General features: G+C 51.7%; 1 protein-coding gene across 2 annotated transcripts; it reads right to left on the reverse strand.

The window, feature by feature from the left end:
• Positions 1 to 25,135, reverse strand: ESPL1 (extra spindle pole bodies like 1, separase). Of its 2 annotated transcripts, none has more exons than XM_055357136.1 (31): positions 25,006 to 25,135; positions 24,536 to 24,628; positions 23,298 to 24,359; positions 22,901 to 23,005; positions 22,615 to 22,735; positions 20,550 to 20,686; positions 18,416 to 18,609; positions 16,585 to 16,824; positions 16,217 to 16,361; positions 15,834 to 15,972; positions 15,482 to 15,621; positions 13,583 to 13,717; positions 12,157 to 12,276; positions 11,348 to 11,519; positions 10,526 to 10,654; positions 10,245 to 10,401; positions 9,616 to 9,725; positions 6,881 to 7,869; positions 5,446 to 5,815; positions 5,088 to 5,249; positions 4,484 to 4,697; positions 4,192 to 4,382; positions 3,574 to 3,701; positions 3,317 to 3,439; positions 2,649 to 2,804; positions 1,775 to 1,945; positions 1,547 to 1,651; positions 1,242 to 1,357; positions 978 to 1,061; positions 665 to 829; positions 1 to 366 (listed from the first exon to the last, which is right to left on the reverse strand). In XM_055357136.1, the coding sequence occupies exons 2-31, from the start codon at positions 24,614 to 24,616 to the stop codon at positions 165 to 167; spliced, it is 6,363 nt and encodes a 2,120-aa protein (XP_055213111.1). In that variant the 5' UTR covers positions 24,617 to 24,628; positions 25,006 to 25,135; the 3' UTR covers positions 1 to 164. The 2 variants fall into 2 exon arrangements, with proteins under 2 accessions (XP_055213111.1, XP_055213112.1); XM_055357137.1 differs by having other exon boundaries at positions 24,977 to 25,126.
• Positions 25,136 to 25,294: the final 159 nt, after the last annotated feature.

Raw genomic sequence — 25,294 nt, forward strand, 5'->3', positions numbered from 1 at the left:
TTTAAATAATGTATCTTTATTATACTGAGGTTAAATCAAAAGGAAATGTTTCATATAAAACACTGGGGAAAATCACTTTAAAAGAGTTATCCTAAGGATTAAATCTAACCTTGGAGGTAGAACAGTTATGAGGCTTCTAGCATCAATAAGACAGCTCCATGGGGTTACCGCAGAGAGACAGGCAAGCCATAGGCTATAGGTGCAGCCCCAATAAGATACTTGAGTCGGGGAGCTTGGCGGGCCTGGTTTACATAGTAGAGAAGGGGGGCCCCTGGGCCTGCTCCAAGCCAGCCTTGCAGCAGAGCTTCCGTGTAGCGGTCAATGTCACGGTCAGTCACATCCCAGAGATTACCCAGAAACAAAGGGCTGGGAAAAGAAAAGGAGGAAATACAAAGTAAGGGCTCTAAAACAGAATACATAGGAAAACACCATTGGTGGTGGTGGTGGGTGAGTGGAGAGGATTGAACCAATGAGAAACTCCTTTGGCCCTTGGTTACAAGAGAAGAACAGAAGGGAGCTAAGAGTTAATGGTCCAGGCATACCAGGGAACTAGGATAGGAGGAAAATGGGGCACAAGAGAGGCAAGATTCAGACCTGGGAAAGAACCTGGGGTGAGGGCAGGAGTCCTAATGCCCTAGGATGGGTCTTGCCCTTGGAGACTCACCAACCAGCCATGATGTACTTGAGCACGATGCCAGCCCCCTCCAGGTTTCCATGCACAGCCAGGGCCGCACTGCTACAGCCAAACAGCAGGGCCACTGCCCGACAGCTCAGCCGCAGGACAGCCTGCCCGTCAAGGAAGCGGGCACCAGCCCCATGCCCTGCATAGCTAAGGCAGAAGGAGGTGAGATGAGTCTTGAGCTAGTAGTACCTGGCCTCTGCCTGTGTCTCCAGAGGCTCTCAAGTCCCAAAGCAACCCATGGTGATACCATCCTCAGGACTGCCCCTCTCCCCACATCCCTGCCTTAAGCACTCACATATACAAATCATGCTTTGTCAGGGCTTCCTGCACCTGTTCAGGTCTTGGCACCTCCCCAACCACTCCTCTCCAGCCAGCTTCACTGCAGGGAAAAGGCAGGTGTGAGAATAGGGAAATGCATGGCAGGGGTCAGGTGGCAAAGACAGCAGAGGGATCATTAGATAGAAGGTGGGCTGCAACAGCTGTTTCTGGAGAAAAGGCTTGTTGCCCCTGTATGTTGTCTACCCTTCCCCACTCGTCTTCTTGTCTTCGCGCCCCTGACCTGCTGAAATTGGCTCGAAATTGCTCCTCTGTGCTTGACAAGTTATTGTGAGGGTTCAGGACATAGAAGGTACTTCGCGGATCCACCCCTTGACTCAGCACTGGCGAGGCCCCATACTGAGGAGGAGACACTGGCGATTAGGATGCTTGTCTCACCAAGAGGCCCAAGCTCTAACAATCTCAGCCCCTTTCCATGTCTGAGCCATTCCTAGGACCCTCTCCTATCTTCTCAGGTTTCTCTGCCCTTCTTTGTTGACGTCTTCCCCAATCGCCAGTCATCCCCAGACACTACGCCCTGAACCTCACCTCTTTGATGATGGAGTAGCTGAGTAGGAAGCGGAAGGAGGGCAGCCGGGTGACAGGCAGTGCCTGGAGGCTGGGCATGCTTTCCCACGGCAGCTTCTGCAAGTCCTGGGCAAAAAGCACTAAGAGGTTACTGTCCCCAGCCAGGTATATGCAGAAGTCAGAAGGGGCATGGGGATGAGTTGGTATTCACTCCCCACTAGACACTGCCCCTCTGCCCCAGCTCCTTACCTTGTCTAGGACCAAGACAAGGTGGCTATTGCTTGGTACTGTCAGGCCCTGTAGACGTCCTACTGCCTCATTCAGGAGCTCCTGGGCTCGCTCTGGCTGGGTTGGGCACAGCCCGTAGGCCAGGGCCTGAATGTCCTGAGGGGTGAGGGCACCGGCACCACTGAGCATGATCTGCAGGGAAACAGTGGTGGTGAGCACCATCTTCATTCATGATGGCTGCTGGGAAAGGATTAAGTCCACTGTCTTCCCTTTCCCTGCTTTCTTTTTTTTTGACAGAGTCTTGCTCTGTCGCCCAGGCTGGAGTGCAGTGGCGCAATCTCGGCTCACTGCAACCTCCAACTCCCGGGTTCAAGCGATTCTCCTGCCTCAGCCTCCTGAGTAGCTCGGACTACAGGCATGTGCCACCAAGCCCAGCTAATTTTTGTATTTTTAGTAGAGATGGGGTTTTACCCTGTTGGCCAGGATGATCTTCACCTCTTGACCTTGTGATCCACCTGCCTCGGCCTCCCAAAGTGCTGGGATTATAGGCGTAAGCCATGGCGCCTATCCTTTTTTTTTTTTTTTTTTTTTTTTTGAGATGGAGTCTCACTCTGTCACCCAGGCTGGAGTGCGGCGATCTCAGCTCACTGCAACCTCCGCCTCCCAGGTTCAAGCAATTCTCCTGCTACAGACTCCCGAGAAGCTGGAATTACAGGTGCCTGCCACCACGCCCAGCTAATTTTTGTATTTTCGTAGAGACAGGGTTTCACCATGTTGGCCAGGCTGGTCTCGAGCTCCTGAGCTCAAGCAATCCACCTGCCTTGGCCTCCCAAAGTGCTGGGATTACAGGTGCAAGCCACTGGGCCTGGCCCCCTTCCCTGCTTTCCTCACTCACTTTCAGCAGAGTGCGGTCAGGATATTTCCAGCCACAGTCCTGTAGCAGCTCCTGTAGGCGGGAGGCCTCCTGGGCAGGGCCGGGCTCCTCACTGGACGGCAGCAGCAGCCCCTTCCAGCAGCCCAGCACAGACTTCTCTAGGGAAGCGATGAGAACCTGAATGCAGAGGGCAGACCCTTCAGTCAGAGAGGAAACCAAGCTTCTTTCTCACAGGCACTGACATTTTGGAGATGAGAAAATGTGTTTTCCAATGTGCATGTCTGTCTTACATATCTTTCTGTTAGTTATGACTAACAGAAGTTATGACTAATAGAAGGCAAGAATCTAGAAACTTTTTTCATTTTCTGAGACTGGGAGAGTATAGACTATTATCTATCCCTCTGTTGTGACAAATATGAACAGGTGGCAATGAAAGCTAAAACTGGGAAGCTGATAGTTGGGTTTAAGTCGTTTTTTTTCTGTGTATCTTTATATATCCATTCCCATATATTGTTCAAGTTCTGGGCTCTGAAGTTCTCCCCAGGTGACATATTTTTAAATTTAGGTCTACACTTCCAGAAGGGATTTGAAGTGGCTTTAGCACTGACCCAGGCCGTCTGGTAGAGAAGACACTGGGACCCCCCAGGTCATTCCTAGAGCAGGCCTGACCCCACCCCAGAAGCACACACCTCCATCCTGTGGTCCAGTGCCAGCCGCCCTGTCCACCATTCTCGCTTGTCAGTACAGCTGCTGTTCTCTTTCTGTGCCTTCTGGATGGCATCGAACTCATTCAGGACTGAACGCAGATGAAGCTTTGGGAGATGGGGCTGTGAGAGCTCTGCTTGTCCACGTGATCACCATCTCTCCCTCCCTCAACACAGAATGTGAGCAGCTTGACCCGAAGCCCAATCCAGCCCAACTTTGCTCCATGGCCCAGGAATCCTACCTTGTTCTGGCCAGTGGGAATCTGCACACTGACTGGGGGACTGTCCTTTTCCAGCCGGGTCAGCAGGAGGGTGTTGCCCACGGTTCCGGGCTGGAGGGTGGCCAGGGCCAACACACACACAGTCACCCCTGACACACAGGATACAGCCAGAATCATTCAGCTGTTAAAGGAATTCCCTTCCCTGTCTTGGGCGCTCAATTCCTATCCATCACTCAAGACAGCATCAAGAAGCCTTCCCTGGTCACTAGAGGTCAAGGTGCTCTCCCTTGCTCTAATAGCTCCCTGTGCACAGAGACCATGACTTGTACTTTGTGTCCCTCACAGCAACTAACAAAGTGAGGCACTCAAATCATGTGAATATGTTTCATGTTAGCACAGAAGACCCCAGTCATCTGAACTCACCTCTGAGGAAAGACACTGAATTTGCTGGTAATTCAAAGTTGAGGTTTAAAAAAAACAACAAACCTTCCTGATATAAGATGCTAACAGGTGAAAAGGTATGACATAAGGGTCATAAATCTATGTAAAGTAACCAATGCCTAAAACTCCTTCACCCAGCTCCCAAGTAAGAAGATGCAGAAGAGGACAGAGGAGCCGGCCAGAAGCCTGCCCGCGTACCACTGGGGATCAGAGCCAGGCGCTCCTGGAAACTCTCCTTTTCAGGCTGGGGGAAGTGGCCAGATTCCAAAGCCCTGAAGGAAAAGAGGCGCTGGATGCGGGCCAGGGGGACATCTCCAGGCGTCTCCTGAAGGCTCAGCCCCTGCAGCCGGTCTGCTATTTCAAGTGATCCTCGGTGCTTCTGGGCCTTGCTGCAAGCAACACGGGGAGGGGTGAGGTCCCATTCCTTCAAAGTTCTGGACCTTCTCTCTAGTCTGCCCCAGCAGGAGTCTTGGGGATGGTCAGCACCCACCTGAGCTGTCTGTGGAGGTGGGTGAGCAGCTGGTGGCGACAGGTGATGGAGACAGACTCGGTGACAAGGAAAGCAGTGGCATAAGGATCCCGGTGGCCCAGGCACAAGGCCAGGAAGCGGCAGAGGTGGGCATAGAGCCCACTAGGAGGACAGTGACTAATGCCCCGGAAAGCAACACTCAGGGAGTCACAGATGGAGTCCAGGGTAGAGAGACCTAGAGGAACGTCAGGACACTTGGTACAGCTGAATTCCTTATTTCACAGTTGATAGGAACTTTCCAAGAAGGAAGAGTCCCTATCTCATCTCCCACATGGCAAACAGCAACTACCATTTATGAAGGGCAATGTGCCAAGTGGGGTGCCATGCAACTAACAGGCATCAACTTATTCCACCATGCTCCCTAAACCCCATTTTTACAGAAGGAATAGAAGCTTGGAGAGGTTAAGTGACCTGCACACAGCTCACAGACAGAGTGCTGGGGTTCAAACACAGGTTCAGAGGCTACTGGATCCAGATCCGAATCCAGCCTGGAAAGACAGAGGGGTCAAAAGCCCTAGAGGCTCAGCCCTCTCCAAGTGACCAACATCAGGGGTCGCATATTCACCAGTGGCTACGGGGGCTGAGGGGAGCCGGAGCCGAGGACCAAGGTCTTTGTCACTCTCCTTGTCTGGGCATGGGCTGGGCAGCTCCTTCTTGCTGGAATCCAGCCTCAGCAGCTCCCATTCTCCAGAAGCTGCCTCAGGGCCCGGAGCTGGAGTCTTCCCACCTGGGGAGAGAGCAGGCCTTTTTCACAGTGCTCCCTCCCCCTGCCATTCTCTTTGTTCTTCTTTCTGTAATCCACTCCCTTAGAGTCAGCAAAAGAACATTCTTCCTGTACTTCCTTGGCAGCACTTACTGCTTGTGCTTTGCCCCAGAACAAACCCCCAAAACATGCACCTTCCACCTCACCCTTGCTGTCCTACCTGAGGCTGAGTCTTCCCCGTCAGAGCCCCTGAGGATCTCAAAGCTCATTTTTCTCCAGTTGTCAGTCAGTTCTTCCTCAGGGATGGTCCTCATGATCTCAGGGCGAGGCCTGGCCTGGTCACTGGCCCTCTGGGGACGCCGCTCCTCACAATGTCTTGATGCCACCTTCTTGGCCCTCCGGCTCCTGCCATTCAGGCCAGGGTTCCCAGGGGCACTACCTGGGGCAACCACGGCATCCGTCTTTAGGCTCAGGCCCTTCCTTGCTCGCCCCCGGCCCCGGGAAGCAGTGCCCCGTCTCTTAGGCTCCTCTGCCAGCCAGGCCTCAGCTGAGACAGGGTCTTCCAAGTCACTGTCATCACTGAAGTTCACCTGAGATCAGAGTGAAAGGGTGAAGGGCTAAGAGGTCTTCAGTGACAAGACACCTTGTGACAGCAGGTGGCGTAGTGGAGGCACCATCAGGCACCATCACACAGGACCCTGGAAGATTTCAGAACTAACTTCTCACATGACAGCCAACACTCTAGATCAGGGGCAGCGACTCTTGGGTGTGGAAGGAGGGAGAAAATGAGGGAACAGAAGGTGGGATGAAAAGGTAAAAGAAACATTAGAGTTAAGGAAAATTGTCTGAAACAAAGGGAGACTTGGAACTAGGTCTTGCTGTGAAAGATGTTGGCCTGGCGCAGTGGCTCACGTCTGTAATCCCAGCACTTTGGGAGGCTGAGGCAGGCGGATCACCTGAGGTCAGGAGTTCGAGACCAGCCTGGCCATCATGGTAAAACCCCATCTTTACTAAAAATACATAAATAAGCTGGGTGTGGCGGCACCCGCCTGTAATCCCAGCTACTCGGGAGGCTGAGGCAAAATTGCTTGAACCCGGGAGGTGGAGGTTGCAGTGAGCCGAGATCGCACCATTGTACTCCAGCCTGGGCGACAGAGTGAGTCTCTGTCTCAAAAAAAAAAAAAGAGGCTGAGCATGGTGGCTCATGCCTATAATCCCCAGCACTTTGGGAGGCCGAGGCGGGCGGATCACGAAGTCAGGAGATCAAGACCATCCTGGTTAACACAGTGAAACCCCGTCTCTACTGAAAATACAAAAAATTAGCTGGGCATGGTGGCAGGCGCTTGTAGTCCCAGCTACTCAGGAAGCTGAGGCATGCGAATGGCGTGAACCCAAGAGGCGGAGCTTGCAGTGAGCTGAGATTGCGCCACTGCACTCCAACCTGGGCGACAGAGCGAGACTCCTTCTCAAAAAAACAAAAAAAACAACAAAAAACAAAAAAGCAAGATATTGGGGTACTGCAGATAGCAGGAGATTAAAGTTCCACTAGGCCCTGGGGAGCTATTCCACAGGGACACCTGCTCTATAAAACACTCTCCTCCAGGACTAACCCCATCCAACACCATCACCACCACCTAGCAACAGTCCCACCTCACCTTGAGGCGCGTCTGGACTCTCTGTTGTACCCTGGGGGCCTGGGGAACTTCAGGCTTGCTCTCTGTAGGGCAGACTTCCTCAAACACCGTGAAGGGGACATGAGGGCCAGCTTGCCTGATCCGGTCTGGGGGTTTAGGTGTGCAGGGCAGTCCTCTACCTTCCAGACCTTTCTGAGAGGTATTATTGAGGCGCAGGGGAGCAGAGGCTACCTTTTGGCGCCCTCGTCCAGAACGTTTTTGGCCCTGAGTCTTAGAGGGCTCTGAGCCAGGGACACTTTTTATTAATGGTGGCTGCCAGCCCCAGGAGCTTGCAAAAAGTTGGGTAGTACAGCAGCTGAGGCCACCTAGTTTTGTGAGGGCCCAAATCAAGAGCAGGCTGGCTCGCCAGGGCTCTAGGTGGGGTATCCGTGCTGCTACAAACTTCAGCCCTGACTGTAGAACCTTCTGCAGGCTCTCGTTTGATGGCTGGTTCAGGCCCTCCAGTGCCAATAGTGTGTATGCTTGAGCCAAGATCTCATCCAAGAGGCTTGGAACCAAGGAGGGGGGTGTTTTATGATTCAGGGAAGCTTGGAGAGCTTGGGTGAGGCGCTCAGCGGCTTCAGGACAGCCCTTCAGCACAACCTGCAGCAGATCCAGACCCTGGGCCTGGTGGCCCATGGCCAGCCTCACCCCTGCCGTGACCAATACCCAGCGCAGACAGACTGCTGTGAGGACAGGGCTGGCGCAGAGCGAGCAGTCACAGGTGGGTGAATGGGACAGGAAGTTGGGTATGGGCTGGGGCTTGGTTTTCAAGACGGGGGAGGAGTTTGTAGAAGGTGCTATGGGGCCAGGCTCCTTGGCCACAGTGGCCACCAGCTCTAGAGCAGGGCCTCTTAGGAAGAGCTCCTCCTCTGGGAGCTGTGGAGGACAGGGGACCTGGGCCTGCTGCTTCCCCTTCTGCAGGTGGACCTTCTTCACAGAGTCCAGGTGCTGAGTCACCCCACCAAACTCTGGGGAGAAGGCAGAACAAGAATTACAAAACGGGGAGAAATGGCATCAAGCACTTCCTGAGCGACCTTGGGGCCCAATTCTCTAATATACGTGTTTTATATACGTACGTGTATATATATATGTGTATATATATGTATTACTGTATAACATATCAAATATTAGTATGGCTTATTATTTTTTAGGTAAAATCTTTTTCTTTTTTTCTTTTTTTTTTTGAGACAGAGTCTCTCTCTGTCGCCCAGGCTGGAGTGCAGTGGCGCGATCTTGGCTCACTGCAAGATCCGCCTCCCGGGTTCACGCCATTCTCCTGCCTCAGCCTCCCGAGTAGCTGGGACTACAGGCGCCCGCCACCACGCCCGGCTAATTTTTTGTATTTTTTAGTGGAGACGGGGTTTCACTGTGTTAGCCAGAATGGTCTCGATCTCCTGACCTCGTGATCCGCCCGCCTTGGAGGTAAAATCTTTGTTTTCTTTCCATCCAACAGTGGATCAAATGCAGGCCACAAAGCCCTCACACCTGCAGCTCAAAGGCCACATGGCTGAGAAAAGCAGGCTGGCCCCAGCAGGCCCACACCTGAATCCTGCCTCCTACCCTGTGATGCTGGCCCCAAACATAGACTTCTCAACTTTCTCATTTAACAAATGAAAATAATCTATGCTCCCACTCAGCTTTATGGGGTCTAGTGTGGGGCAAATGAAGTACTAGAAGTATATGTGATTGGGGAGACAAAATGTGCCATCAATGCAACGTTTTATTATTAGCTTCAGCCCTCCTGAGGATATGTTTGTGCTACTCAATACAGTAGCCACTAGCCATGTGGCTATTGAGCACATGAAGTGTGGCTAGTGTGACTGAGGACTGAATTCTAAATATTATCTTTCTTTCTTTCTTTTTTTTTTTTTGAGTCAGAGTCTCACACTGTCGCCCGGGCTGGAGTGCAATGGTGAGATCTTGCGCACTGCAACCTCCGCCTCCCAGGTTCAAGCGATTCTCCTGCCTCAGCCTTCTGAGTAGCTGGGATTACAGGTGCCCACCACCATGCCTGGCTAATTTTTGTATTATTAGTAGAGATGGGGTTTCACTATGTTGGCCAGGCTGGTCTTGAACTCCTGACCCCATGATCCGCCTGCCTCAGCCTCCCAAAGTGCTAGTATTACAGGCATGAGCCACCGAGCCCGGCCCTAAATATTATCTAAATCAAATTTAAATAGCCAAAATGTGTTAGGAAGCACTGAAAACTAGAACTAGGGTAAGTCTGGGACAGGCTCTCTGAAAGAGGGAGACCAATGGTTGGACTAAAGTCAAGGGAATGTTGCCCTGGGACCAGAAGTCAGTATCTGATTAAAAAGGGAACAAAGGCTGGGCGCGATGGCTCATGCCTGTAATCCCAGCACTTTAGGAGGCCGAGGCGGGTGGATCACCTGAGGTCAGGAGTTCGAGACCAGCCTGGCCAACATAGTGAAACCTCGTCTCTACTACAAATAAAAAAAATTATCCAGGTGTGGTGGCGCATGCCTGTAGTCCCAGCTACTTGGGAGGCTGAAGCAGGAGAATCACCTGAACCTAGGAGGCAGGAGGCAGAGGTTGCAGTGAGCCAAGATCACGCCACTGCACTCCAGCCTGGGTAATAAAGTGAGACTCTGTCTCAAAAATAAAAAAAGGCAACGAAACCTTTACGTAGAAAGATGTGCTGTAGTGTGTGTCATTTCAGCACCGCCTATGGTCATGGGGACATGGCTGCTCACCTGTGCAAGACTCAAGCAAGAACAGAACCTGCTGCAGGTCCGACTGACAGAGATCAATGTCATTGCGGGCCAGCTCCAGCTCGCCCTTCAGCACCAGGAACAGGGCACACCTTGTTGAGAGAGGAGAGGAGAACCAATCAGAGGAATCCTTTGTTTTCCTGGAGAGTCTTTCTCTTTGCCTCTTTCCCAGGCCAAGCTACCTGAGTCCCTCCCTGCCTCCAAAAGGCATTCACTCCCTTAAGCTGACTTAAAGACTCCCTGGGGAAAACCCTCTACACTTCTCTCTAATCCCAACTCTCCTTGTGCCTTGGGACAGGATTTCCCAAACTGCATTCCTCAACAAAAGGATCGTGTGGGAAAACATTCTTAGGGAAACACTGTACACTAGATCTCCCTTTTGGAGATTTGCAAGGCACATCCGCATACTGAAGGACACGAGAGTCCTACAGGAAATAAAAACATCTAACCTTGATTAACTTAGCATTTCCCACTTATTTAGCCGTGGAATGCCTTTTTCCACGAATGCATCTAAACATAGCATGTAATCTGTGGAACAGTTTGGAATCCATGTTCAAGGGTGCATGGCACTTTGGTGCCATCATTGCCATATCCTCTGGCCCTGTACTCACTGGCGTGGTATCTGCAGCTTTGTTGTAAGTTTTAGGGCCTCCAAGCAAAAGGCCTTGGCTTCACTCACACTTCCCAGGCGGCCCAGGTGGCAGACCAGCTTCTCTGAGCAGCTCAGCACCTCTGAAAGAACCTGCCATTTTTGTACCAGATTTTCACCTGTAGCAAAAGAGACAAGACCACCATCACTCAGCCACAGTGTGGATCCTCTGGAGAAAAAACCGCAGCCCTCTCATATAGCCTGTCCATTCCAACAGGGCCCTGCTGTCCTCCCCAGACTCACCATAGTCCAAAAACGATGTCTCCACAGCTGCTTTCTGAGTCGAGAGAATGTCACTGCCCATCAGCAGGAGGATGATGCTTCGGAGGAGCTTATGGGAGTCTATGAGAGCTATCTCAGGTGTCTGCCAGCCTGTGGTGGGTGGGGTGAAAAAGGGAGCAGATGCAGCCAGAACTTCACCACTTTCATCTACTAAGGCAGCAAAGCCTGCTTCCCATGCTTCCTTCTGCATTAAGGCAGGCAGAGCTAATCAATCTCATAACTCCTTCCCTCTGAGATCCCCTGGGGTCTCAGAATCCTTTCAGCTGGCTGGGCGCAGTGGCCCAAGCCTGTAATCCCAGCATTTTGGGAGGCTGAGGCAGACGGATCACCGGAGGTCAGGAGTTTGAGACCAGCCTGGCCAACATGGTGAAACCCCATCTCTACTAATAATACAAAAATTAGCCGGGCGTAGTGGCGCATGCCAGTAATCCCAGCTAGTCAGGAGGTTGAGGCAGGAGAATCGTTTGAGCCCAGGAGGCAGAGGTTGCAGTGAGCTGAGATTGCACCATTGCACTCCAGCCTGGGTGACAACAGCGAAACTCCGTCTTAGAAAAAAAAAAAAAAAAGAAAAAAAAAATCCTTTCAGCCTAGTATTCCAGGCAGTCACCAATTGTTTAGAGTCAGCAGGCAAACTGAAACCCATCTGCTATCCCAGGCCTACTCTGTGCAGGTTCTAGGTAGGCTGGGCCACATAGCCGGCAGAGGGGATGAGGTTTGAGAAGAGCTGACAGCAGACAGACCATACATGTCATCCAAGGTTGGCCATCCACCCTATTCTTTCACCTTGGGCACAGAGCTGCTCCCACAGGGAGTGTGAGAGGTTGTTTGACGGGAGGCTAAGGTAAGCTGCCACCAGCTGCAGGACCTGGACACGCAGCAAGTACCAAGCCTTGGAGGACTTCTGGAGGGCAGGATCCCGAAGCACAGACAGCAGCAGAGAGACACCCTCGGTCACCTGAAGGAGAGAAGGAGCCAGAGGAGGCAGTAAGGCAGTCAGGCACTCCAGAGCTTGAGAGGCCCTGGAGATTACGTGGCCCCATCCCTGAAGGCCCTGGGTATTAGAAAGATTTTAGAATTTTCTGAATATTTGCCTGGCTTTCGAGATCTCCCTGGACCTAGGCAGAATGTTCCTGACCCTGAGAAGCAGTAACAGTTCCTAGCTTTGCCCTCACCAGTGACTTGTCCCCCAATTTAGGAATGATAAAAACGTAGAGAAGAAACTAGAGCATGAGAGGGTAGAAGACGTGCCCAAGTCACACAACTAGTTTGGGAGAAAACTCAAGTCTTTGCCATCCCCTGGATTTCTAGTCCAGAGCTCCCATGCCTTCCCAGGATCACTGTTGTCCCAGCTTTTCGTCACAGGACAGACTTTCCCCCTTGCCCCTGAAGAAGGAAAAGGACTGTATCTCTACCAGAGGAGGACTGGTGAGCAAATCGCTGGCGAGGGCAAGGCTAGGAAATATGCCTGCCTCTCAGGGTCAGGAACATACTGCCTAGCTCCAGGGAAATCTCAAAAGCCAGGCAAATATCAAGAAAGTCCTAAATTCTTTCTAATACCCAGGGCCTTCGGAGATTAAGAAAGTGAGAAATACCTTCTGGTGAGTCCAGTAGAGTTGACTTCGAAGCAGATCACAGGTCAGGGAAAGGAGCAGGTATGTGTCAGTGGTCTGATCAAGGTGCTTCAGGCTCGATGCTGCCTCTTCCAGGTGTAACTAAGGAAGCAATCAGAGGGTACATGAGGAAAGGCAGCCAGGCTCTTCACACAAAACTGCAGTAAATAAGGGTGGCCATGTGGCTCACACCTGTAATCCCAGCACTTTGGGAGGCCAAGGTGGGTGGATCACCTGAGGTCAGGAGTTCAAGACCAGCCTGGCCAACATGGTGACACCCCCATCTCTACTAAAAATACAAAAATTAGCCAGGTGTGGTGGCACGCGCCTGTAATCCCAGCTACTAGGGAGGCTGAGGCAAGAGAATTGCTTGAACCCGGGAGGCGGAGGTTGCAGTGAGCCGAGATTGAGCCACTGCACTCCAGCCTGGGCGACAGAGCGAGAGTCCATCACAAAAAAAAAAAAAAAAAAAAAGAATTACTATATTTTGGCCGGATGCGGTGGCTCACGCCTGTAATCCCAGCACTTTGGGAGGCCAAGGCGGGCAGATCACCTGAGCTCAGAGGTTCGAGACCAGCCTGGCCAACGTAGTGAAACTGCATCTCTACTAAAAATACAAAAATTAGCCAGGCATGGTGGCAGATGCTTGTAATCCCAGCTACTACTCAGGAGGCTGAGGCAGGAGAATTGCTTGAACTCAGGAGGTGGAAGTTGCAGTGAGCTGAGATCGCGCCATTGCACTCCAGCCTGGGCAACAAGAGCGAAACTCCATCTCAAAAAAAAAAAAAAGAAAAGAATTACTATATTTTGTAAATGGAAATGACACCACTAAAAACAGAATGCTATAAACAGAATGATGTCTTCTGTTTCCAAAGTCAATATACTAGAGTGATGCAAAAATAGTAAGAGTGAGATATTTTGTGGCAAAGTATCCAGGGGTAAACACTGCAGCCGTAAGCGCTGGCAAGTATTATTGGGGCAAAAGGGAACAGGGTTAAGCAGGAAAGAGATTACATCACACCTGTGCCTACCAGTGGTCGTTAAGAAGACGAAGTAGAAAAGGGAGAAACTGGAGGCAAGGAGACCAACCAGGAGACACTGTGATAGCTTTACATGAGCAATGAAGCATCAACTAGGGCAACAGAACCAGTTAGGAAATACAAGACTGGCGGTAGTTTCCTGCAGCAGTCTGTAAACTTAATGAACAACTGGTTTTGCAGGAAGGACAAAGATGACTCCCCTTCTTACAGCTGCCTCCAACTGCTCCACACTCCACAATTCTCCAGTCAGTTGTGGTGGTAAAAGGCCGAGAAGCTGCCCCTTTGATATCCTGTCTTCTCAGAGAAGAGGCGGGCCTCTAAAGCTACGGGCCCCTGCAGTCCCCAGACTAGGCTGGTTGGGCACTCACCTGCGCATAGCTGGGACAGCCGAGGGTCAGGAGGAGCTGGGTGATGTGGCAGGAGGAGCCAGCTGCCTTCGAGTGGTCCTTCAGTCTCTCAGAGACAATCCGTAGCAGCAGGAGGACTTCCAGAGCCTGCATGGGCTGGTCAGCAGAAGCAGCCAAGTTTACTCCACCCCTGCTTAAGCCTCTATTTCTACCCTCTGCTCCCCAGCCCTTTGGGACCTTGGACTGTAGTTTGACCTCAGGGCCTGGGTGGAATGTAGTTACCCAGATGAAGCAATCATCACCCTGCCCCTACTGTTTTAAAGCCTAGATGCCATTCATCATCAATAGCCAGGATTTTCTGAGTTCTTACTATGTGCCAGGCACTGTGCCCAGGCTTACATGCATCAGTGCATTTAACCTTCATAACAAGTCTAATCCCAATTTTACAGTACAGGAAGCTAAGACTCACATGGGTTAAGTTGCTTGTCTAAGTTCACATAACAGGTATGTGGCAGAACCAAGTCTCAAATCTAGGGCTGAGGTAGCTTCCCCTGCTAGAAATATGGTTTAATAGCTCATAGTTAACAGCATGTATAAAGGCTTTTTGTTTGTTTGTTTCCTAATGTGGAGTCTAGGGTAGAGCTTCAGGAATTTTGTGAAACTCCCTGAAATAAGAATGTACATGGCCTTATAGGCCAGGCACAGTGGCTCATGCCTGTAACCCCAGCACTTTGAAAGGCTGAGGCAGACGGGTCACCTGAGATTAGGAGTTCGAGACCAGCCTGGCCAACATAGTGAAACCCCATCTCTACCAATAATACAAAATTAGCAGGGTGTGGTGGTATGCGCCTGTAGTCCCAGCTACTCAGGAGGCTGAGTGAGCCAGGAGAATCGCTTGAACCCAGGAGGTGGAGGTTGCAGTGAGCTGAGATCACGCCACTGCACTCCAGCCTGGGTGACAGAGCAAGACTCTACCTCGGCGGGGGGGCGGGGTGGAAAGCTGGGTGCGGTGGCTCACACCTGTAATCCGAGCACTTTGGGAGGCTGAGGCGGGTGGATCACCTGAGGAGATCGAGACCAGCCTGGCCAATATGGTGAAACCCTGTCTATACTAAAAATACAAAAAAGTAGCCAGGCGTGGTTGTGCGCCTGTAGTCCCAGCTACTCAGGAGGCTGAGGCAGGAGAATCACTTGAACCCAGGTGGCAGAAGCTGCAGTTAGCCCAGATTGCGCCACTGCACTCCAGCCTGGGCGACAGAGCGAGACTCCATCTTGAAGAAAAAAAGAAGGCACACATAAGAATGTAAGAATGTAAAATTGTGTCTAAAGGCATCTATGTATTTTTCTGATAGGTAACAAATCATCTAATAATTAAAGCTAACTTTTTTTTTTAATGAAACAGCGTGAAACAGCATCTTGCTCCGTCCCCCAGGATGGAGTGCAGTGGCGTGATCTTGGTTCACTGCAACCTCTACTTCCTGGCTCAAGGGATTCTCCTGCCTCAGCCACCTGAGTACCTGGGATTACACGCACATGCCACCGCACCGGGCTATATTTTTTTTATTTCTTGTAGAGATGGGGTTTCGCCGTGTTGCCCAGACTAAAGCTAACATTTGAGCACACCATTTACACAATACCTCTTCCATGCACTGCTGCACTGAATAATAACGCCACGAGGCAGTAGCATGGCCCCTATTTTAGAGATAAGGAAACTTGGGCTTAGGTTAAGCAACTTGCCCAAGGCCATACACTAATGAATGAGGGAGCTTGGATTTAAAATAAGACTGGTGATACAGCCCTGCACTTCCATCATTGGCTTTCATCGCTTCTCAGGAGGATCACAGGCCAAAGAAGGCGAGGGAGCTGTTTCTGGTTTAGTCCTTGTTTATATGGGTCCCCCTCAATGCCCCACCCCATTACCTTTGCCACCAGCTGGTAGAGGGCTGCTAGGATCTGCAGTGAGGCTGCTGTCTGCTGGAGACACCGTACAGCTGGGGCCTGCCCCTTTGTAAGCAGCTCCTTCCACAGGGCCAGGGCTTGGTCCAGGCATTTGGACTGAGCTGTTAAGCCAGAAGAAAATGACTGCTGTCTCAGCATGGGCCATTTGGAGAGAACTTCCCTTCCTCCATAACATCCTCTGCCCTTTACGCCAACCTCCCACTGCTTCCACAACCTCCTACCCTACAAGGTCAGGGTTTCCCTCACCAGGGGTCCCTGTTCCACTCTTAGGAAGCCATGGAGATGCCCATGCCACACTCCATTTACCCCTCACCAGCATCTGCAGCCAGGTTGAAGGCAATGTTACTGTATAGGAAACGATCTTCCTGGAGTTTATCTTCATAGTTCAGGTCATTGACTTCAAATTCCTCCAAGTTACCAGGGGCCTGGGCTCTCCGATCCCGCTCGATACCCTGGATGGGAAGATCGGGGTATAAAACAGGGCACAGTGGTGTGGGCCTATCGTCCTGACTACTCGGCAGGCTGAGGTGGGAGGATTGTTGGAGCCCAGGAGTTCAAGACCAGCCTGGGCAACAGAGAGACCCCATCTCTAAAAATAAAAACGAACAAAAAAAGGGCTGATACCAACTTGTTGGGGGCCCAGGGACAGTAATTCCTACACCCAGTTCTGGTGAGCCCCACAGCAGCCACACTCACTTCCTGCATTTTGGCTTCCAGAGTACAGATGTAAAGCCACAGCAAGGCCTGTGCTTTATCGTCCAGAAGCTGATCTCTGGCCTGGGCCTCAGGCCTCACAGACTCCAGAAGCTGCAGGGCTTCCCGGATAGCATCCAAAGCAGAGCTGCAGGGAGAAGATGTGCTTAAGCTGGGCCTACTATGAGTATCTGCCACAGCGCCCTGGGAAGGGCTAGCTGTAGAACAGCTGGCCTCGCCCTTTGCATGCGCTCCCATGGCCACAAGATGAAGGGAGCGCTCAGGGCTGTGGAGAGGGAAACTGGTTCTCAAGAGGGTGAGAGGACCTAGGGCAAGGAGCAAGAGTGGCCTCCGCAGCTACTACTCCTTACCAGTTGGTCTGCTGTGTAAAGTCGTGGTAGCAGAGCACCTGAGCCAGTTCTACCAGGTGGGTGGCTCGTGCCCAGGCCCCGGCTGGTGTCTCCTCGGGGCTCAGCTCCAGGAGGTCACAGATGATGTTGAAGCGTTCCTGTCCAGTGTCGGCCCGCACCGCCTTGTAGGCCTGCAGCTCCTCCCTCAGCAGGAGGGCCAGGGTCTCCGGGTCCCAGCCACTGAGGCTGTCTCGCAGAGTCCTGAGAGAGGGCATGCTCAGCACCAGGGTGGAACCCAGGAGGCATAAAGCCTCTGCTCCCTGCTCCCATGCTGAGGAGCCCCAGCCTTGGCTTGCTCAGTAGGTTTCCAGTCATGGCTTTAAAAATTTAAATCAGATTGCATTGCTCCTCTGTTTAACAAACGGCAGTGGGCTCCCACTAGGAATCATTTCCAAAGCCCTGACCATGGCCTAAAGGCCCTGTGTGATCTGGCCGCTTCCCACTTTGACCACCTTCATTCCATATGGTTCCCCATCCTATACCGCTATTCTACTACCCCCAGCATGCTGGCTTTCTCAAGCATGGTCCCAAGTTTGTTCCCACTTTGCAACCTTTGTATTTACTACTCTCTCTGCAAGGAATTCTCTTCCCTGAGTTGTTTGTTTTTTCTTAGACAGTCTCACTCTGTTGCCCAGGCTGGAGTGCAATAGCGTGATCACGGTTCACTACAGCCTTGATCTTCCAGGCTCATGTGATCCTCCCACTTCAGCCTCCTAACCAAGTGTAAATAGACTATAGGTTCATGCCACCACATTCGGCTAATATTTTTTAAGTAGAGACAAGGTCTCGCTTTGTTGCCCAGGCTCCCTGAGATCTTTACAAAGTAGATTCCTTCACATCCTCAGGTCTCATCTATCACTTCTTCAAAAAGGGCTTTCCTAAATAACCCACCTCAAGTTGCTCCCTCTTTTAGCAAATCAGTTTAATTGTCTTCATAGAGCATACATGAAGGCTGGGCGCACTGGCTCATGCCTGTAATCCTAGCACTTTGGGAGGCCAAGGTGGAAGGATCACTTGAGCTCAGGAGTTCAAGACCAGCCTAGGCAACATAGTGAGACCTTGTCTCTATTAAAAATAAATAAATAAATAAATAAAAACAGACACAAAATGCAAAATGTACTTTTTAAAAATATCTCCCCAAGTAGAATATAAGCTCCATGAAAGCAAGACCACTGTCACCACTATACCCCCCAAGTAGCACAGTGGCTAGCATACAGTGGGCACTCAATGAATAACTAATGAATGAAGGAATTAGTCTTTTTCAGACATAAAGATGAAAGGACATGACCATGAGTACCAAAAGCCACCCTATCCATGGGAGAAACATGGTTGACCCCCTCCCCAACTCACTTTTTTTTTGAGACGGAGTCTCCCTCTGTCACCCAGGCTGGAGTGCAGTGGCACTATCTCGGCTCACTGCAACCTCCGTCTCCCGGGTTCACGCCATTCTCCTGCCTCAGCCTCCCGAGTAGCTGGGACCACAGGCACCTGCCACCACGCCCAGCTAATTTTTGTATTTTTAGTAGAGATGGGGTTTCACCGTATTAGCCAGGATGGTCTCAATCTCCTGACCTCATGATCTGCCCGCCTCGGCCTCCCAAAGTGCTGGGATTATATGTGTGAGCCACCGTGCACGGCCAATGCCCAGCTAATTTTTGTATTTGTAGTAGAGACAGGGTTTCACCATGTTGGCCATGGTCTCAAACTCCTGACCTCAAGTGATCCACCCGCCTCGGCTTCCCAAAGTGCTGGGATTACAAGCATGAGCCACTGCATCTGGCCCTCAACTCACTTTAGCTGTAGCTCCTTGTCTCCAGCCCTGGCCGCATCCATCTTGACCCGAACCCAGAAAGTGACTGGCTCAGCCATGTGTTCAGGGCTACAGGGTTGCAGGGCTGCCAGCCACAAAATCACCATCTTGCAGCCCTGGGCCTGTTTACCCAGTTTCTTCAAACTCTCTACTTGTAGCCGGAAGCACCTGTGCAACTGACCAGAGAAAGGGAACAGACCAAACTGGAGAGGAACCAGTGAGTGTGTATGGTGGAAGGGGATATGCATGCAATAGGTACATACACCACATGAGGGGGCGGGGTTGGCAGGTGGGCCTCCTGAGCCACACCCACCCAAGGCAGGAGACACCTAAGAATGAAATACTCTGAGTGCCTTCAACTCAGAGGCTGCAATCCACTCCACCCCTATGTTCATCATCCACACCCTTGAAAACCTGCTTCTCCTGTAATCCTTCTCAGCAAATGGCACTGCCTTCTCCTGAGTAAGAAATGTGGGGCCATCTCTGATGTTCCCTTCTCTCGCTCTCCCTCCCGCCAGTCACCTACCAGGTTAATCCTTGGCTTCTCGCATCCATCCACTGCATTCCATCCCTCGTGCAGCTGCTTCAGTTCAGCCCACCCTTCCCTGCCTAGAATACTATAGCAGCCTGATTACCCAGTCTTTTCTCCTGCACTCCATTCATCACAGTGAAGTCAGGGAAATCCAAAATGCCTGTCTGCTGTCATGCCTCCACTTAAACCCTTTAGAGGCTTATCATCTCAGTTAAGATGAAACCCAAGCCCCTCTATGACCCATCTTGCTTGCCAATCCCGCCAATGCATCAGTTCACAGGTATTCTTGCTTAAGAACACTGGTTCTTGCCCAGCGCGGTGGCTTGCGCCGGTAATCCCAGCACTTTGGGAGGCCGAGGCGGGTGGATCATGAGGTCAGGAGTTCAAGACCAGCCCGGCCAAGATGATGAAACCCCATCTCTACTAAAAATACAAAAATTAGCCGGGCATGGTGGCGCATGCCTATAATCCCAGCTACTCAGGAGGCTGAGGCAGAGAATTGCTTGAACCCAGGAGGCGGAGGTTGCAGTGAGCCGAGATCGTGCCACTGCACTCCAGCCTGGGTGACAAAGCAAGAGCAAGACTCAGTCTCCAAAAAAAAAAAAAAAAAAAAAAAAAACCAAGAACCCAGGTTCTCACTCTCCTTGCTCAAAGGACCATCTAGGGGATCTTTGAAAATATTCAGATATGAGATGGAGTCTTGCTCTGTAGCCCAGGCTGGAGTACAGTAGCACAATCTCGGCTCACTGCAAACTCCACCTCCTGGGTTCAGGCATTTCTCCTGCCTCAGCCTCCAAAGTAGCCGGGATTACAGGCACATGCCACCACGCCTGGCTAATGTTTGTATTTTCAGTAGAGACAGGGTTTCACCATGTTGGACAGGCTGGTCTCAAACTCCGGACCTCAGGTGATCCACCTGCCTCAGCCTCCCAAAGTGCTGGAATTATAGGCGTGAGCCATCACGCCCAGCAAACACTAGAGATTCTGATGCAATTAACTTGGGGCAGACATTAGAATTTTCTTAAAGGTCACTCAGGTGATTCTAATGTGCAGCTTGGCTGGAAACCAGTAGCTTAGGACCAGGCTAAATATAAAAAGTGAGTCAGGCCGGGTGCGGTGGCTCACACCTGTAATCCCAGCACTTTAGGAGGCTGAGGCAGGCGGATCACCTGAGGTCTGGAGTTCGAGACCAGCCTGGCCAACCAACATGGTGAAACCCCGTCTCTACAAAAAATACAAAAATTAGCTGGGCTTGGTGGTGGGCACCTGTAATCCCAGCTACTTGGGAGGCTGAGGCAGGAGAATTGCTTGAACCTGGGAGGCAAAGGTTGCAGTGAGCCAAGATTGTGCCACTGCACTCCAGCCTGGGCGACAGAGCGAGACTCGTCTCAAAAAAAAAAAAAAAAAATGAGTCAACAGTAAGTAAGAGTACAGTGAGGTTTGGGAAACACTGCTCCAGATACTGGTGCCAACAAGCTGCTATTAACCTCCCACTCCAAGGCAGGGTGCTGGTGAGGCCCTTCCCTGCTCCCCCCGCTCCCCAACCACATAAGCTCCTTTCCTGCATCTCTCATTCCCTTGTACCTTCCCAGGAGGCACCTCGGGATAAGTGCCTGGCTTCACCAAACCCAGGTGCTGACAGAGCGGCTCGGAGATGGCACAGGCCTCGGCATAGAGCTTGTGACTATAGAAGCTGTAGGCCAAATTACTGGTGTAAGAAGCTGCAGGGGAGAAAAGGCACAATTGACCATAGGAAAGGCTCCCACCACCCTCTCCTCCTGGAGAGGCAGCAGAGATCAGCTGGATCTGTGGTCAGTTCAGCAGCTTCCAGATCAGACAGGAACCCCTACTGCTAGGAATGGGGAAGGGGCGGCTCTCCCCTTCCTGCCCCAAATAGGCCCATGCCCTTCACACTACTCAGCCCATCTGCACTCATTTTACAAACGAGACCCCCTCCTGCCTCAGCACTGGCTGTTTCTTCTGCCAGGGATGTTCTTTTCCAGGAACCCACATGGCTGACTCCCTCACATCCTCCAAGCCTTTGCTCATGTCACCCTCTCAATGAGGTCTACCCTGACCACCTGATTTAAGGTGGTAACTTGCCCCCCGTCATGCACCTTAGATTCCCAATTCCCTTTCTTATCCTGCTCTACTTTTCCTTTCCCCAACATTTCTTATCACGTTCTAATATGTTGATAATTCACTTATTTACTGAATCTGTTTATCTTTTCCCCCCAAACTAGAACGTGGCTCCATGAGGGAAGGAATCTTTGTTTTGCTTACCGACACATCCAAGTACTCCAAATAGTGCGTTGCACACAGTGAGTACTCAACAAATTTTTTTTTTTTTTTTTTTGAGACAGAGTCTTGCTCTGTCGCTCAGACTGGAGAGCAGTGGCGCGATCTTGGCTCACTGCAAGCTCCACCTCCCGGGTTCACACCATTCTCCTGCCTCAGCCTCCTGAGTAGCTGGGAGTACAGGCGCCTGCCACCACGCCCGGCTAATTTTTTGTATTTTTAGTAGAGACGGGGTTTCACTGTTAGCCAGGATGGTCTCGATCTCCTGACCTCGTGATCCGCCCGCCTCGGCCTCCCAAAGTGCTGGGATTACAGGCGTGAGCCACTGCACCTGGCAACAAATATTTGCTGAATAAATGATAATAACTTATGTATGCAGCTTCTTGGCCATCAACATAGATGACTGGGAGAAAATAAAGTCAGTCTTCAGTACTCTGTGGGAAGAATTCTCCTTTTTTTTTGAGATGGAGTTTCGCTCTTGTTGCCCAGGCTGGAGCGCCCTCTTGCCCAGGCTGGAGTGCAGTGGTGCAATCTTGGCTCACTGCAACCTCCGCCTTGCAGGTTCAAGCGACTCTCCTGCCTCAGCCTACCAAGTAGCTGGGATTACAGGCATGCACCACCTTGCCTGGCTAATTTTCTATTTTTAGTAGAGACAGCGTTTCAGGGAGGCCAAGGCGGGCAGATCACTCGAGTCCAGGAGTTCAAGACCAGCCTGGACAATATGGCCAGACATCATCTCTACAAAAAATACAAAAATTAGCCAGGCATAGTGGTGCGTGCCTGCAGTCCCAGCTACTTGGGAGGCTGAGGCAGGAGAGTCGCTTGAACCTGCAAGGTGAGCTCGTTGGGGGGCTGAGGTGGGAGGATAGCTTGAGCCTAGGAGGTTGAGACTGTGTTGAGCCGTGATTGTGCCAGTGCACTCCAGCCTAGGTGACAGAACAAGACCTTGTCTCAAAAAAAAAAAAAAAAAAAAAAAAACCACTTAAATATACAGAAAGGTCATTTGTAATGATTTCTGGATTCTGATAAGTGAAGAAAAGGAAAAAAAAACATTAAAAAATATAGAAATAAAAAAATGTTGAAAGGTCATAAGGTTGCATATTAGGTGCAACTGTTAATGCCAAGTTAGATTCCAGTCGAGGAAATAGTGGCTGCTGTTGTAAGTTAGCCTCATCACTTCTCTACTGGTGTTAAACACAGAGTAGCTGGTACTTATAAACATTTCTCTCAGTGCCTCCTTGAACCATAAGGAACCCTCACAGTGGTCAGAACCACGCAGCAAGTACTATTCACCTGCCTAATGGGTGATGACCCTCCCACAAACTCTGTGCCTGGGACCCAGGGCACTAACCGGTCATCCCCATGTGGTCCGTCAGCTCTTGGCCCGACAGGCCCTCTAAGGCCTCCAGCATCCAGACAACGGTAGATTTACAACTGTCCACTAGTTGGGTCAGGTCAGCCAAATCAACTGTCTGAAGGGACAAGAAGGGTTTGAGAGTGAGGAGTCATGCTGGGTCCAAGATGACCTCCACCGCACTCCACACCCAAAGCCAAGCAACCCCAAAGCTGTTTGAGGGCAGTGGAGCAACCCCAAACCCTATGAGCCTAGTCCAGGTACCTTGATTCCCAGACAGTACCTGACAGCCTTGGGCAAAGTCATAAACCACCACAGTATAGAGGTGAAGTCCCTGAAAGTACATCTGAAGAAAAGACTGCTGTTGCTTGGAGGAGCCCCCATACACCTGAGGAAGGAAGCGGAAAGTTGGTATGAGGAATAGAGATAAAGAGGGCTCCAAGCTGAAGACTGACCCAGAGTCCTGGAGAGCTGACAGAGCCCAGGGAGCACGAGGAAGGACATCCAGAAGGGCCACTGCCCTCTGAGGATAGACTAGGCTGTTTGCTGGCTCGCTAGGCACCGTCCAGAGAGCAGCTTAACAAGGAGGGAGCCAGGACCTCCAGATCTTGCCAAATACCCTAGGCTGGTAGTGAGTCCACAGACCACGTCCCCACCCTACCTCCAGGTCCTTAACTCACACCATCATCCCGCAGCTGCTGCAGAAGAGAGCAGTACCCTCCAAGAAAAGCAAAGAGGCTCAGAATGGCATCAAGTCTATAGTGCCTCTTGGTGCCTCGTTCCAGGCCTGAAAGGAAGAACTGGCAGCTCTCATACAATGCCCGAAGTGGGGGTGATGGTGCCTCCATACTCTTGCTCAGGACAGCTGATGCCTTGATCAGAAGCTTGGCCACTGCCTGAGGTCCTTCCTCCCCAACCTGCAGCAGCTTAACCCCCAGCTGACATAGCTGAAGGCTAGGGGCTAGATTGGTGTTCCTTAGGTAACTGTGAGCCTTCTCCACTGCGCTGATGGCTTTGTCATGGTGGCGGCTCCAGCAAAAGCGACGGCAGTGTTCCAAGGTGAGCTCCAAGAGGCAGAGGGCCCTCTGGGGAGAAAGAAGCCCAGAAGAGCTCCCTCTCTCACCCACCAAGGCTCTGATCACATGCCTGGAGAGCAGGTCATCTAGGAAATCAGCATCTGCTTCATTTAGACCATGGCCACTGGCATCAAATAGCTGATGGGCAGCTACCGCTCGACAGGCTGTTGGAGAAGCAAAGTGAGGAACCTCACAAGGGGTACTTTCATCCTCCAAGAGTACTAGGAAGCTCAAGGCCTTCAGCCGAGCTGCAAATGCAGCTCGCCGTTCCAACAGGGCTTCTGCCCCCTTCCAAAGCAGAGAAAAGCTGCCCCGAGCCACGGCCTCATAGTCCTGGGGAGCAGCCTCGCGAGAGCACTGCACCAAGCAGGCATGGAGGGGCTGAGCAAGGCGGAGTGTGGCCTCTGGGCTTCCTTGTGCAGCAGCATTCCGCAGTAAGACGAAGAGAATTCTTTCCAGGTAGAGGGGAGGACGCTGTGGGGTAGACACTAAGTAGCCATCACAGGCCAGCTCTGCCAGCTCCAGCAGGCTCCCCAGATGCCTAGGGCAAGCTAGCTTAGCAGTCAGCTGCTGGTTGCAAGCCCTCAGGATGGCATCACAAGCTTGTCTCCTCTCAGCATCAGATCGGCTGCTGGGAAAACCAGCTGGAGGGTTGGACAGGAACTCCTAGGAGTAGAGAAAGATATGAATGGGGCTAGCAAAGGCAGGAAAGAGGTAGAGGAAGTAACTAGAAATAGGGTTACTCAGAGAGGGTCGCCTACTTATCCATCTCTTCAAAAGGCAAACACAAAACAGCTCAGTTTGGAAAGCCAGGTGTATCCCGAGCCAGGCAGCACCCCCACCTTCAAGTCGGGCAGCAACTCTTCAGCCTCCTTCTGGCTGCTTAGCAGAGTCCCAAAGTTGACTCTTTTGAAGCTCCTCATGACACCGGAGAGCTAGGGAAAAGGAGACCAATTAGAGAAGATTGTTAATGAAGCTAACTGGAGGAAGGGAAGAGGGCTGAAGGTCGTGGAAGGAGGCAAAGAATCACATCAGAAATTTCATCGGGGAGAAAACCCACGCCAGGACGCCGTGCTCCCGTTATAAAAGGACGATTCCGCTCTTCCTTCCTCCGGGCAGATCCCCGACCGCACTACCACACCACTCGCCGCGCTACCCCAGAGGCCTCGGCCCAGCCCTTCAGCGGCCCGGGGCCGTCCCAAGGCCTCCCGACACTCCCTCCAGGAGCCACCCACGCCTCTCCTCGCGTCAGCGCTGGGGATCCCCTTCACTTCGGCACGTACCCACGCTCACGAGTCCCTTCCGGCCTTACCGCCCCAGAGCTCGCCCTCTTTCCTAGGTACAAGACTTAACCGCCTGACCAGTACTCCGCGAGGGTCCAAAATGTAACCTTCGTTTTCCGCGCCAGACCCTCCTTTCAAATATCCGCGGCTGCCAATCAGCGGGCGCGGCGCAACGCCGGGCGCGCGGCACGCTGGGAGTTGTAGTTTACCCGCCGCGCTGCGCGCTCCCGCGGCGCCCCTGAGGGTCTTGCTGCTCTGCGCGTTAAGGCCTCTTGGGGGTGCGGGTTTTCCCCTTTTTTCCAGTCAGAGCTCAGTTTC

Source organism: Gorilla gorilla, chromosome 10, assembly GCF_029281585.2.
Source record: "Gorilla gorilla gorilla isolate KB3781 chromosome 10, NHGRI_mGorGor1-v2.1_pri, whole genome shotgun sequence".
Classification (NCBI taxonomy): Eukaryota; Metazoa; Chordata; class Mammalia; order Primates; family Hominidae; genus Gorilla; species Gorilla gorilla.

Excerpts from the sequence above, each read along its gene's own strand:
- ESPL1 (XM_055357136.1), bottom strand. The coding sequence starts at position 24,616 with ATGAGGAGCTTCAAAAGAGTCAACTTTGGGACTCTGCTAAGCAGCCAG. Across the intron at positions 4,698-5,087 it reads CTCAGCCCCCGTAGCCACTG|GTCTCTCTACCCTGGACTCC; the intron begins GTGAATATGCGA and ends ACGTTCCTCTAG. Across the intron at positions 830-977 it reads ACAAAGCATGATTTGTATAT|CTATGCAGGGCATGGGGCTG; the intron begins GTGAGTGCTTAA and ends CTTCTGCCTTAG.